The 12,341-nt window shown below is 61.9% G+C and overlaps 2 protein-coding genes across 3 annotated transcripts; one reads left to right on the forward strand and one right to left on the reverse strand.

The window, feature by feature from the left end:
- The first annotated feature begins 217 nt into the window (after positions 1–217).
- On the forward strand, positions 218–7,639 carry QRICH2 (glutamine rich 2). Of its 2 annotated transcripts, none has more exons than XM_052688320.1 (18): positions 218–646; positions 791–877; positions 1,041–1,142; positions 1,271–2,048; positions 2,216–2,310; positions 2,396–2,475; positions 2,576–2,690; positions 2,772–2,984; positions 3,135–3,260; positions 3,374–3,448; positions 3,542–3,706; positions 3,861–3,982; positions 4,410–4,475; positions 4,675–4,764; positions 4,843–4,996; positions 5,412–5,499; positions 5,597–5,704; positions 5,937–7,639. In XM_052688320.1, exons 1-18 carry the CDS (start codon positions 386–388, stop codon positions 6,098–6,100), a joined length of 2,889 nt encoding a protein of 962 aa, XP_052544280.1. In that variant the 5' UTR covers positions 218–385; the 3' UTR covers positions 6,101–7,639. The 2 variants fall into 2 exon arrangements, with proteins under 2 accessions (XP_052544280.1, XP_052544281.1); XM_052688321.1 differs by having other exon boundaries at positions 3,138–3,260.
- Positions 7,640–7,761: 122 nt separating this feature from the next.
- Positions 7,762–12,140, reverse strand: UBALD2 (UBA like domain containing 2). The gene is made up of 3 exons (XM_052688330.1): positions 11,973–12,140; positions 11,358–11,420; positions 7,762–8,701 (listed from the first exon to the last, which is right to left on the reverse strand). The coding sequence occupies exons 1-3, from the start codon at positions 12,090–12,092 to the stop codon at positions 8,381–8,383; spliced, it is 504 nt and encodes a 167-aa protein (XP_052544290.1). The 5' UTR covers positions 12,093–12,140; the 3' UTR covers positions 7,762–8,380.
- Positions 12,141–12,341: the final 201 nt, after the last annotated feature.

The following is a 12,341-nucleotide window of genomic DNA, read 5'->3' on the forward strand; positions in this document are numbered from 1 at the left end:
GGCCAATGAGCTGCCGGGCGCGGGGGACGGCGGCCAATGAGAAAGGGGAAGGGGCGGGCTCAGTGCGGGGGGCGGGGCTAATGCCGGAGCGTGCGGGGCCGGAGGTGCCGGGCGTGGGGAGGGGGCGGGCTGGGGGGGAACGGGGAGTGGGGGTGGGAGTAGCAGCGGGGGGGGACAGAACCGAGCTGGGGGTGCCGGGGAGATGGAGAAGAGGCTGAGCCGTCGGGGGGAGCGGTAAAGAGGGCTCCCCTACAACCGGAGCCCTGCCCCGGGGGGCCCTGCGCTGCCCGCCTTCTGCTACGGGTGAGATTCAGTCGCTGGGCGCTCTGCCCGCTCGCCCTGACGCCCCTCGACCCCCGCAGGCCGCTCTCCGTTCCTCGCGGCGATGGCCTCGCTCAGTCTATCCGAGTTGCTGGACGCGGCCATCGGGACGCCCGAAATCGGGGCCGTCAACTTCACGGCGCTGCACAGCCTGCTGCGCGCCATGCTGCAGCACCTGGGAATGCAGCACCTCCCGGCCGCGGGGCGGGCAGCGGCACCCGGGGAGCGTGCCGAGCAGCGGGGCATTGCGAGCAGCTCCACAGCGCCTGATGCGCTGAAGGAGGAGAGCGAAGGAAAGGATAGCGATGACTTCAGGGGCTCCAAGGTAAAGGTTTTGCAGGGTGCCGTTCTGTAGATTGGATTTTGCTGGTCTCAAAGCACGGTTTGATGCAGCCGGGCACTAAGAGGCCCCAGCACGGCTGTGGGGTTCCCCACCTCCTCTCCCTTCCACGCATTGCCCCTCTCCCAGGACCTCCTCGAGGAACTTGGTGGGATGAAGGCAGCACAATCCCAAATGGGAGAGGACCTGCGGATGATTAAGGGGATGTTGGGCCTGGTGAGTCACCCCCATCCCCTCCATCCAGCCCTGCCCCACTCCACATCACCCCACTGCTGCACCCCTGCTCGCTCCCCACCCGGTTGGGCTGTGGGTGAGGACACCCAGCCTGAATCCCTTTGGGGTGGTCCCGTTAAATCCCTGCTCTGTGCTGCCTTCTCAGGAGGATGGCCAGGACACCACGGCACAGCAGTGGGGCCGCCGTGATGGAGCGAGGTCAGACAGTGATGTGGGACGGCCACAAAAGCACCTTGAGCCCGTGCTGGTAGGAGTGGATGTACCAGGGCACACGGCACAGTGCTCCCCACGTCCCCAGTCACAGTGGCTCCTCGTGTCCCCACCCCAAGGCTCAGCCTGCCCACAGGCTCTCTTCCCATGATTTCTTCTTCCCAGGGAGCTGACAGGGACCGACTTTCATCCTCTGAATCCTCTGAGTCTGATGATGACACCCAACATGAGGACGGCCTGAGGAGACCTGCAGGGGGACCGGGGACACAGTCTGTGCCCACGGCTGGCAGAGAGACTGCAGGAACACAGCCGGATTCCCTGGGGGCACAAGCAAAGATGAGGAGGGCATCACAGACCCCTGAGAAGTGGGCAGGCACTGCCTCAGATCAAGCAGGGACATCTGGTGTCACTGCCACCACCCCAGGGACACAGCCAGGGTCCCCTGGCACCCAGGTCACCACTCCAGGGATGCAGCCGGGGTCCCCTGGTGCACAGACCATGACCCTGGGGACACAGCCAGGGTCCCCTGGCACCCTGGGGACACAGCCAGCACCCCCGTGGTCCCAAGGAGGAGCAGTGGGGGCTCAGCCATCCCCACCCAGCACAGCACCTCACACTGAGACCGTCCCCTCCAAAGCCACCCCCGGTGCCATGGGGGCAGGGGTGGATGATGTACGCTCCAAGGGCAGAGATGAAGCTTTGCAGCTCTTATCACCCACTGCTCTGGGAGCTGAGACGTCCCCTGGCATCGACACTGGTTCCACATCCCTTGCACGAGGGCTGGCAATGCCTGAGGTCTCTGGCCATGACGTGGGCACAGCGGAGGCTCTCAAGCAGCTCAGCCACCTCTGCAGTGCCCTGGAGGAGCGGGTGGCCCAGCTGGAGGCCACAAAGTCAGACCGCACCGAGCTGGAGGAGCTGCGTCTGCCTTTCCTGGAGGAAGGTGGGAACACATTGGGCCCTACGGGTGGTGGTGATGGGGGTCTGGGGGCTCAGCCCAGTGGGTTGCGTTCTCTCCATTGAACTGGAGGGGGTTTCTCAATGGGAACACCTGGAGGTGAGGTTTGGTGGCAGCTGGAGCCAGACCCTGATGGCATCGCATCCCTCCAGGCCAGGAGAGCATCGCCAGCGTGCTGACCGACCTCTGGCGCCGCGTGTCTGCACTGCAGGGCATGGCCAGCGACCTGCATGGAGAGAAGGAGAAGGTGAGCGGGCAGCAGCGCTGGGGTGGGCAGGGAGAGGTCACCAAAGGAGCCACGCACATGGACCACGTGCTACTGCTGTTCCCAGATCGAGCAGCTGCAGGACGCCTTCGGGAAGCTGGGGGTGATGGGGGCCGATGGGAAAGTGGACGGCAGCCTGCAGCTGGGGTAAGAAAATGGGAGAGGGTCTGCTGCTCCCGAGAGGAGAGCAGAGCTGATGGTGAGGGCCAGGAGGGGGTTCCATCCATGCGCCCATCCTGCTGGCTAGGTCTGCGCTGCAGGAAATGAGGAGGGAGCTGAAGGAGCTGAGGGAGAAGCAGGATGCAGCCAAAGCCATGCTGGAGCAGCTGGTGGCCGACACTGCCAACGGCCTGCAGGAGCAGGTGGGGATGCGAGGAGGGGACACAGAGCCACCCTTGTAGGGACGACCCTCGGGGCCACCACAGCACCCCTCTCCCTTACAGCTGGACGAGCTGCGCTCCGTGCTGGGCAGCACCACGCAGCCCCCCAGCAGCGCAGAGCAGGATGAGGCCCCGTGCCCGGTGTGCAGCACGGATGTGGGGGCACAGCTGGGGCGGCTGCTGCAGCGCTACGAGCAGCTCCAGGAGTTGGTGGAGTCGGTGTCAGCACGGCAGGCGGCGGGCAAGGCGGGCAGGCAGCGGGCGGGCAGGGAGCAGGTAGGGAAGTGCTGCACCCCACCCCGGTTTGCTTTGGGGCGAGTTTGGGTTTGGTGTCGCAGCCTCCGGCCCGATAACCTGTGTCTGCTCTGCACGGCTCCCGTCGTGCGTCCTTCACACGGCGCTGGGCTGCTGTCTTCCTCCCCAAAGCAGGACGAGGAGCTGCTGAAGCACATCCAGGCTGCTGTCACTCAGGTGCAAGGGGACTGCGAGAAGCTCAGCTCTGTCACTGGGAACCTCATGGATGACCGCCACCAGAGGCAGAGGGACATTGAGGTGGGGCTTGAAGCATCCTGAGGGCAGCCCCACTGCTTATAGCCCTACAGAAATCACAGAGGCGTAGGGGAGCAGGGGAGGTGGTTGTGAGCGGGGCCGTTCTGTGTTTGCAGGCTCTGTTCCAGTCCCTGGAAAGGCTGGAAAAGGAGAAGGTGGACAAAGAGGAGCTTGTGCTGGAGATCGACGTGGTAAGATGTCAGAGCATCCCTGTGCTTTGCAGTGTGGGAAGGGAGAGTGGCACGGCCAGGACCTCATGGTGCTCTGCTATCTCCCCATCCCAGAAAGCAGACAGAGCCGCCCTGGCCGGCAAAGTCAGCTGTGCCCAGTTTGATGCAGCCATGGAACAGCTGAACGGAATGATCGGGGAGATGCTGAGCAAGGTGACGGGGCAGGAGCAGGACTGGCACCAGGTCCAGCAGAAGCTCATTGAGGAGCTGGACTCCAAGGTACAGGGAGGGTCGTCCCCGCCATAGGAGGAGTGGGCACAGCTGGGCTTTGAGCAACCCACTGAGCACGGTCAGCCCTCCTGCCTTTCCCCGTCCCTCCTGCCTCCTTCTGGTGGCGTTGATGGGGACACGAAGGCTCTGTGCCCACCCCCAGTTGGATCGCCTGGAGTTGGCCCCGCTGCGGCAGCAGCTGGAGGAGCGCTGGAGGAGCATCCTGAAGCAGCTCAAGGAGAAAACACCGCGGGTGGAGGCTGATGATGCTGCAGGGATTCGGAAGTGGGTGCACTGGGGACAGCGGAGGGGAAGGCTCTCTCCATGTGGAGATGGAATTTGTGCCTTTTTCTGCCTGTTCTTTTTTTCCTGCACACAGCCCTGTGTGCCTCCTTGCTGCACCGAGGAGCTTGGGGCAGGGATTTAACACAGGATCACGACATGAGGCCCTTAAATTTGCCACGCTCGCTGTCAGACAGACCCCACAGCACAGCCAGGGTTTCCATTACCCCTTTGCTGGTTTCCTTGGTATTCAGGTGGCAGAACTTGTCCCAGGCTCCTAGAGACAGGAGAGATGCATGGAATACATGGACCCATGGGACTCGTGGCACCCCGAGTGCCCCCTTTTGCAGCCACATTCCCAAGCAGGACCCCAAGAGTCCATCCCTCCTGCAGCACCCAGTGCTGCCACCGACCCCTGATCTCCCTGCAGGCAGCTGCTGGCCCATTTCCACTGCGTGTCCTGCGACCGTCCCCTGCACATGCTGGTGCCTGGACCGTGAGTTCTGGGGCGTCCCTGGGGTTTGGGTGGGTGCTGGAGGTGGGACCCTGCCCTGTGCCGTCCTACCCGGCTCTGAGCTGGCAGCAGGGCATGCGGTCACAGCCCCGGGGGGGGCACACACCTGCAGGACACCCCGGGGGATGGCCGCAGGGCAGCGTGGCTCATTGCCCCCCTTCCCCCTCTCTCTGTCCTCCAGGCACATTGTGACCATTCCACCGCTGCCACCGCTGCCTTCCCGCGTCACCGTGCGTCCCCGTGCCACCTTCCAGCCAGAGCAAGGCCACAGGTGGGGGACGTAGGGACAAGGGGATCATTTGTGGCACAGAGGTGGTCCCAGCCCTGAGCATCCATCCCCGCCCCGCAGGGAGCAGGGGCCCCTGTCTGGGTTCCTGCAGGTGCCGCGGCGCTGCGGGGGGCAGCACACCGTCATCCACCCACTGCAGCGCTGCCCACGGCCCCCGCACCTCCCAGCCTACGGCCCCACGCCGCCTCAACCCCATGGCGGCATCACCAAGGAGGTAGGAAATGGGATGTCCGTGGAGGTGGAGGTTTAGGGCCTCATGGAGGGAGGGATCTGGGACCACTAAGGAAGGAGGGATGTGGGATCACCGAGGGGGCAGGGATCTGAGGCTGAGCAACTCTGGGAGGGGATGCTGAGCATCAGCGTGCCTCAGTTTCCCCAGGGAGAGCTGCACATGGGCAGATGGAGGGGGAAGTTGCATCCATACGGGCGTTTCACAACAACTCGCTCTACCATTGTGCTCCATGAACACTTCTTGAATCCTCACAGACAGCTGCAGGCTGCCTGGGGAGATGTTTGAGGGGTGGTGGGGATGCTGTGGGAGCTCTGGGTCAGCTGGGAGCACGGTGCTGGGGGGCTCCTGCCTGAGCTGTGCAGCCAGCACTGGCACTGCTCCCTGTTCTCCTTCCCAGCACGGCGAGATGGAGCTGCTGGGCCAGGATGGGCACATCTACAAGGGCCGGTGGGACGCTCAGCTGCCTGCCCTCGCAGGGAAGGAGGGTACAGCTGGGGTGTGGGGTGATCCTGCTGACCCTAAATCTGCAATGTGGAGACCCCAACTGCTCTCATGTCTCCCCTCCTCTGGTCTCTCCTCCAGGCTCACTGAAGGATAAGCCCAAGCTGTCCCCCAGGCACTGGGGTGCTCAGGACACCAACTTCCTGCCCGTGCGGCCCCAGAGCGCCCTGTCCCCACTCAGCCGGCCAGGTATGGCCTGGGGACATCAGGGTGGGGAGGGCACCGAGGTGTCCTACAGCAGGTTGGGGTGATGGGAGGCTTTGTGTTCACAGCTTGGCAAGGTGGGATGGGGGATTGGGGTGTGGGCAGAATGGGAGCGTGAAGACTTGCATGGAACAGGACGGGTCCTGGACCCAGTGCCCATCCTGACCCCAAAGCCGAGGCCTTCAAGTGGCTGCATTGACACCTGTGCTCCCCCCAGGCACCCCCAGGCTGCTGGAGCAGCGCCCAATGTCATCCCACGGCCGCCTGCCCCACCTCTGGCCACCACAGGGCAGAGAAAGCCCCACAGCAGAGAGAGGAGGGGGAACCCCGTCTGAAACCCACCCATGGGCACCGGGTGGACCCACAGGCTGCAGCCAGTAGCAATAAAGAGCAGTGGATGAGATGCATCTGCATGGTCAGGGTAGAGATGGGGTTGGTTTTGCCTTCAGCATCCCTCTTCTGTTTGTATGGACACCTTGTCCTTCACTACCTCCATCCATCCATCCATCCATCCATCCATCCATCCATCCATCCATCCATCCATCCATCCATCCATCCATCCATCCATCCATCCATCCATCCATCCATCCATCCATCCATCCATCCACCCATCCACCCATCCACCCATCCATCGATCCATCCATCCATCCATCCATCCATCCATCCATCCATCCATCCATCCATCCATCCATCCACCCACCCATCCATCCATCCATCCATCCATCCATCCATCCATCCATCCATCCATCCATCCACCCATCCATCCATCCATCCATCCATCCATCCATCCACCCATCCACACATCCATCCATCCATCCATCCATCCATCCATCCATCCATCCATCCATCCATCCATCCATCCATCCATCCATCCATCCATCCATCCACCCATCCATCCATCCACCCACCCACCCATCCCCCCATCCCCACTCCTTGCTGCTCATGCAGGTTATGGGGCTGGCCCTCACCCCCCTCCAACCGGCACCTCAGTGCGGATGCAGGGGGACACAGGGCTGGGATTTTCCCATCATGCACTCAGAGCAGCATCATACACACGCAGCATCCTTTATCCTGAGCCCCAAGGGGTGAATGCTCACACAGGGCATCCCCTGCCCCACCTGCTCCCAGTGCAGGAGCTGGGACTCCATGTCCCTGTCCCTGCCTCGCCACGTTGGAACCCGACAGTCCATCCACTTAAATCACATTTTACAAGGCCCTGATTTACTGCTGCAGTGATTGCAGCTGCTCTGCGCTGCTCCCACCTCCCCAGACGTGTTTGTTTGGGGTTTGTTTTCCATGGGGGGGAGGGGAGTGAGGCTATGAAGGCAGGATGGTGGGGGAGGCGCCAACAAACAGGGTCTGGGCAGTGCAAAAAGAGGGGGAACTCAGAGCAACAGGTTAAGGCTCAGCTGGGACACACTGAGCTCAGCCCCCACCTGTGGGTGCTCAGCCCCCCACCCCATCAGTGCCCACCCACACCGCTGGTCCCATAAGCACCAGCACCCCTTCGATCCCAGCGCTGCTGTGCTCAGAGCAGGTAAGCAGACCTGGATGGGCTTTGCTTTTCCTCTGTGGAGCATCCCTGGCCCTACCTGCGTGTCCCCAGACCCACTGCACCCCACGTTCGGGGGGGTTTCGCCCCGTTTTCTCATTGCATGTTGAGCCGGGGGTCGAGTTGGAAAGGAATGCCAAGGTTGGGGCTGTGGTTTTGGAAGGGCGCTGTGCTCCCCCAGCAAAGAGAAGAGGCAGGGACAGCTGCTGTTAAAAAAGTGATTATTATTATTATTTTTTTTTAATTCTTTTTAAATTAATAAAAAACCTTTGAGCTGTTTTCTGTTGTTTTCTGTCCGTTTTTTTTTTTTTTCCTCTTTTTTTTTTTTCAGCCTTTTTGTCTTTTTTTTTTTTTTTTCCTTTTTTTAAGCAAGATTTGATTTGAAAACTAAAAACAAAAGAAAACCAAAAAAACAAAGCACCCCAACCCAACCCAACCTCCCTCCCCCCCCCCAATTCACCCCCCAGCCTCCCCCCCCCCCCCCTTTCTCCCCACTGCCTCCACCAGGAAGGGCCCACGAGCAGCGGCTGTGGGGATGGGGGGAGCATCGCCTCGTCGCATCACAGCCCCTCACCTTCTGAAATCACAGCTCCCCACCCCCCAGCTGGGATGAGGGATGGGGGGCTGTGCAAGAAGCCAGGCTGATCCCAAAAGCCAGAGATGCGTTTTGCTCTCAGCACCCCAAGCTGGGGGGGTCACGGGGGGGCTGTCCCAATGGGACCGGGTGCAGGCAGCCGTCTCCATCCCTTTGGGTTCGTATCTTCCCCCCCCCTCCCCCCTCCCCCCTTCCCATTCCCTTGCTTGCATTGCCGGGGGTTGCACCCTCTGCTCGGTTCTCTCTGGATTTATATACATTAGATATATTTATATATTATAGTTATATATTTAAAATAAAAAATTAGGGGGAGAAAAGACCAGCAAGCAACTTGCATGGGCCTTCCCGGCAGCGTCCCCAAACCCCCCCCCCACCTCCCTACCACCCCCCCCCACCACCCCAAAAAGTAACCAACAAAGGATAAAACCTAGAAAATGATTCCAGTGCGTTTCTCAGGAAGCCCCCCCTGCTGCAAACGCCCTGGCCCTGTTTCTCCCCCTCCCCCCCCCCCCCCTTATCTTTGGCCATCCATTGTGGCCATGGCTTTCTGTGGGGGGGCGGCTGGGGGGGGCGCGGGGGGCCAGGAGGGCTGCGGGTGGTGCAGGTGGTGATGGAGGCCGTGGGCTGTGGGCGAGGAGGGGGGCAGCCAGGAGGGCTGTTGGCTGGGGGGTGAAGAGGCCCAGAAGGGGCTGAAACTGCCCGGGGGGGAGCAGGCCATGGAGGTGATGGGGCTGTTGCTGCTCTGGAGGTTTTCGGAGGTTCGCAGCTTGGAGAACATGGCGAGAGCATCCGGGAAGTTGGGCGGAGTGGCCGGCGTGTTGCTTGGGGTGCACATCTGTGGGGAGAGGAGACGCTGGGTGTCAGGTTCCCCGTGGGTCATTTTGGGTCCCTAAGGGTTGTTTGTGGTCCCTGTGGGCAGCTTTGGGTGCCCACGGGGTTTGCAGGGGTCCTACAGCCCCGCCAGTGGGTGCAGAAGCAGTAGGGGGGACCCCATCACGTGAGGGATGCTCAGAGCTGAGCTCAGCGCAGTGCTGGGGTCCCCACGCAGTGCTCGTGCTCTGGGTGAGACCCACAGGGCCCAGGGTTTGTGCTGGTCACACTCCTGTGCTGGCTCAGGATCGAGGTTCCTACCCCTAAAGCTGATCCCAAAGCTGGGAATCTGACATGGGGAGGTTCAGCCCCACTGCTCCCGTTCAGTCAGATGCTGACAGGGAGGAGAGGGACGTGTGAGAGCCCAGCACCACCTCCACTGCGCTGGGAGCACCAAGCTTCAGCAGTTTTATTAACTGCACCTTTTAGAGTATTTTCCTCCATATTATGCTGCAAAGCCAGCACTGCCCTGGCTGTAAGTTCCCTCACCAGCACACAGCCAGCTTTGCCAACCCAGCAGAGAAGGGACTCGCTGCAGCCCCTGCAAATAACCCTCCCTGTGCTGTGCAACCAGGACTTGGCAGCAGCTCACACAACCCAAAATAGCCCAGCGGGTGCTCTCCCCTTTCAGAAGGGGCTGAGAGCACTGGTGGGACAGGGACACCCCCAGCAACGAGGTGGGGGTTCTCCTCACTGCCACTTCCCAAAGTGGCACAAGCCCAAGTGATTGGGGGTCCCTGCAGGACCCAGCTGTTCCTGCTGCAGTTCCTTCCCTGAAGTGCAGAGCAAAACAAAGAAGGGCCCCGAGGTTCTCGGTGCCACCCGGAGCTTCTGTATATCTGGCTAAATTTAGCAGGGGCTGTGCTGAGCCAGGGAGAGGAGGAATACCCACAGGGAGAGTGTGTGAGGCTGCTAAAGTCACACACCCCAAACCAGGGGAAGGAAAGTGCAGAGAAACTTCTCCTTGTCCACCTTGGTTACGGGGGCAGGGTGCCCATCCTGAGGCCCCAGCCCCTTTATCTGGGTTGCTCAGCGTTGGGGTTTGATTTGTGGGGTCTCCAGGAGGAACTCTGTTGGGGCTCGGTGCTCTGATGAAAGCTGTAAGGTACACAGATGGAGCACCTGCACAGGGTTTTGGCCTGAGGGGTCCGAGTGCCTGCACCCCACATGGAGATGCAGCACTCAGTGCTGGGATGGAGCTGAGCAGAGCCAGCAGAGGGTCCAGCAGTGCTCCTCCCCGCAGCCTGAAGATGCTGCTACCAATGTGGGGTCAGGAAGATCTTCTAGCAGGAAGCACAGCACCATGTGCTTCCAGCAGCACTGCAGTGCTCCCAGACCAGCTGCAGATGCCAGCTGTGCTGTTGCTATAGCAGAGGATGGGGATGTGCTTGGGCTGGGCTGCTCCAGAAGTGGGTCCTTGTCCCAGACGCTCCTGTTCAGGCTCACTTGTGTCCTCAGTACATAAAGGACCTCGTGCCCCACATGGCACCTGGAGTCAGGTGCAAGAGGAGCGGATGCAGCTTAGGCTTTGTGGGGTGTTTGCACAATTAATTAAACAAAAGAAAGAAGAAAAGAAAAAAAGCGGTGTAACGATTTGCCTTCTTCCTCCAGTATCATTATTTCAGGGAGCTGTTGGCTGTCGTGGATCACAGAGCCCCTTGTTGTGTCCCACTGCGAGGAGGGGCTGCTCAGAGCCAGAAGGGGGGAAAGCAGCAAGAAATGCCAAAAATGCAACACGGCAGGATTCGGTGAGCACTGTTCTCCTTGTTGTGCACTGGTGTCAGCAGCACAGCCCCACGTGAGGACAGAGTGGGCTTGGGGGAGCTCTGAATCCCACAAGTGCCGTGTGGGAGGGGAGCAGATCGTGGGCCCTTTCCTGGAGCAATGGACGCAGCATTGCTGCCTGCTTTGCACGGTGCTTCCTGCAGCCTCCCGGGGCTGGTGGGGCAGAATGGCTGCACTGAGCCCTACTTTTTAGGGTGGTTTTTTGTTTGGTGAGTCCTGCAAGGCCTGAAGCAGCTCCGCCTGCCTCCCCTCCCCAGCTCTAAATGGGGTTTTTGAAGGAGGGGCGAAGCTCCGGTGCGGGGTTTGACCTTCCCTCTGCCAGTAGATGGAAACACGGGGATGAGGCACAGCTAGCAGCTGCTGGGGGGCTCTGTGGGACCCCTCACACTCTGAATATAGGAGAAAATCACAGTGGGAGCCACCCCAGCCTGAGCAAAGGTGGGGGAGGGAGGTAAACCCAGAGGTGCAGACCGTGAGGCCCAGACTGCGGCCTGCTGAGCGCCTATGGGCCGGCCTTGACGGACAGAAAAGGGACAAAGCAGCAGAACCCAGCCCCGAAAATAAAAAGGGGAAGAAAACAGACGATGAAACGTGTCCCCATGGTGGTGTGAGGGGAGCGGGGCTGCGGCCTTCCGCGCGGCACAGCCGCTTCCTGGCAGACATCTTAGCTCGTGGTGTTTACATTCGCCGGCTGCGTGCTGCCGGTGGCACAGCAACATGGTGGCGGGGCTGACAACAGGAGCCGGGATGGGATATGGGGGGGGGTTGTGGAGAAGGGCTGGGGGGTGGGAGGGTTGTTATGGGGTGTATGGGGCTGTGGGAGGGGGGGGGCTTACCATCTGGTGGTGGTGGTGGCTGTTGGGAATGTTGGTCTCCTGGAAAAAGGCGCTCAGGGCGGTCTGGGGGGGCACAGGGTGTGCGTCAGGAGAGACAAAAAGCCCCAAAGGTGGAGGAGAGCCCCAAAAGAGGCAAAGGGAGCCCCCCACCCCCTCTCCGACCCCCTCAATGCTCTCAGGACCCCACTCCCTCGCTGACCTCTCCCCTGTTGCCAGGCCCACAGTCCCTAAACCCACTCGGATCCAACCCCCCCTTCCCCTTCATGGGGTCCCCCCGCCCCTTTTTACACCCCTTCCCTCCCCCCCCACTAATGGGTTTTGCCCCCCCCCCCCGCGGCCCGGCCGGCGGATCCGGTTACGGCCCGGGTATAAATAGGGTACAAACAGGGGCAGCCCGAAGCGGGACCTTCCCCCCCTTCCCCCCCTCCAAACACCCCTTAGGGGATCACTGGGGGGGCCCGATCCCCCCTCCCTTTGGCCAAACCCAGCGCCTGTGCGTGGGCCGCGGCCCCGTTCTGCGGCACCGGGGGAGCGGGGGGGGGGGGGTGGCGAGAAGGGAGCAGGGAGTATAGGGCCGGCGGAGAGGGGGGGGTTCCGAAGGGGGGGTGCCCGTACCTCGAACTGCCAATGGGCCGCCTGCAGCAGCTGCTTGGCCTGGTCGGCGGCGCAGCCGGCCGCCAGCACGAACTGGTTGATCATCACCTGGTGCCGCAGCTCCTCCATGTTCACCGACATGGCGGGGCCGGCCCAACCCGGGGGGGCGGGGGGGGTGGCAGGGGGGACCCCCGCCGTGGGTGCCCGGAGCGCGCCCCGCGCCGCGCCGACACCGCGCGGGGTGGGGGTGGGGAGCGGCGGCGGCACCGGGACCTGGGTTGGGGGGGGGGTGGGCGGGGCGAAAGCGAAGCCACGCCCCCTCCTCCCCGCGCTCCGATTGGTCGCCTCCGCGCCTCCCGCCCCGACGGGCGTTGGGTTCGAATCTTCCAG

This window comes from Tympanuchus pallidicinctus, unplaced genomic scaffold (assembly GCF_026119805.1).
Source record: "Tympanuchus pallidicinctus isolate F22 unplaced genomic scaffold, pur_lepc_1.0 scaffold23, whole genome shotgun sequence".
Lineage (NCBI taxonomy): Eukaryota > Metazoa > Chordata > Aves > Galliformes > Phasianidae > Tympanuchus > Tympanuchus pallidicinctus.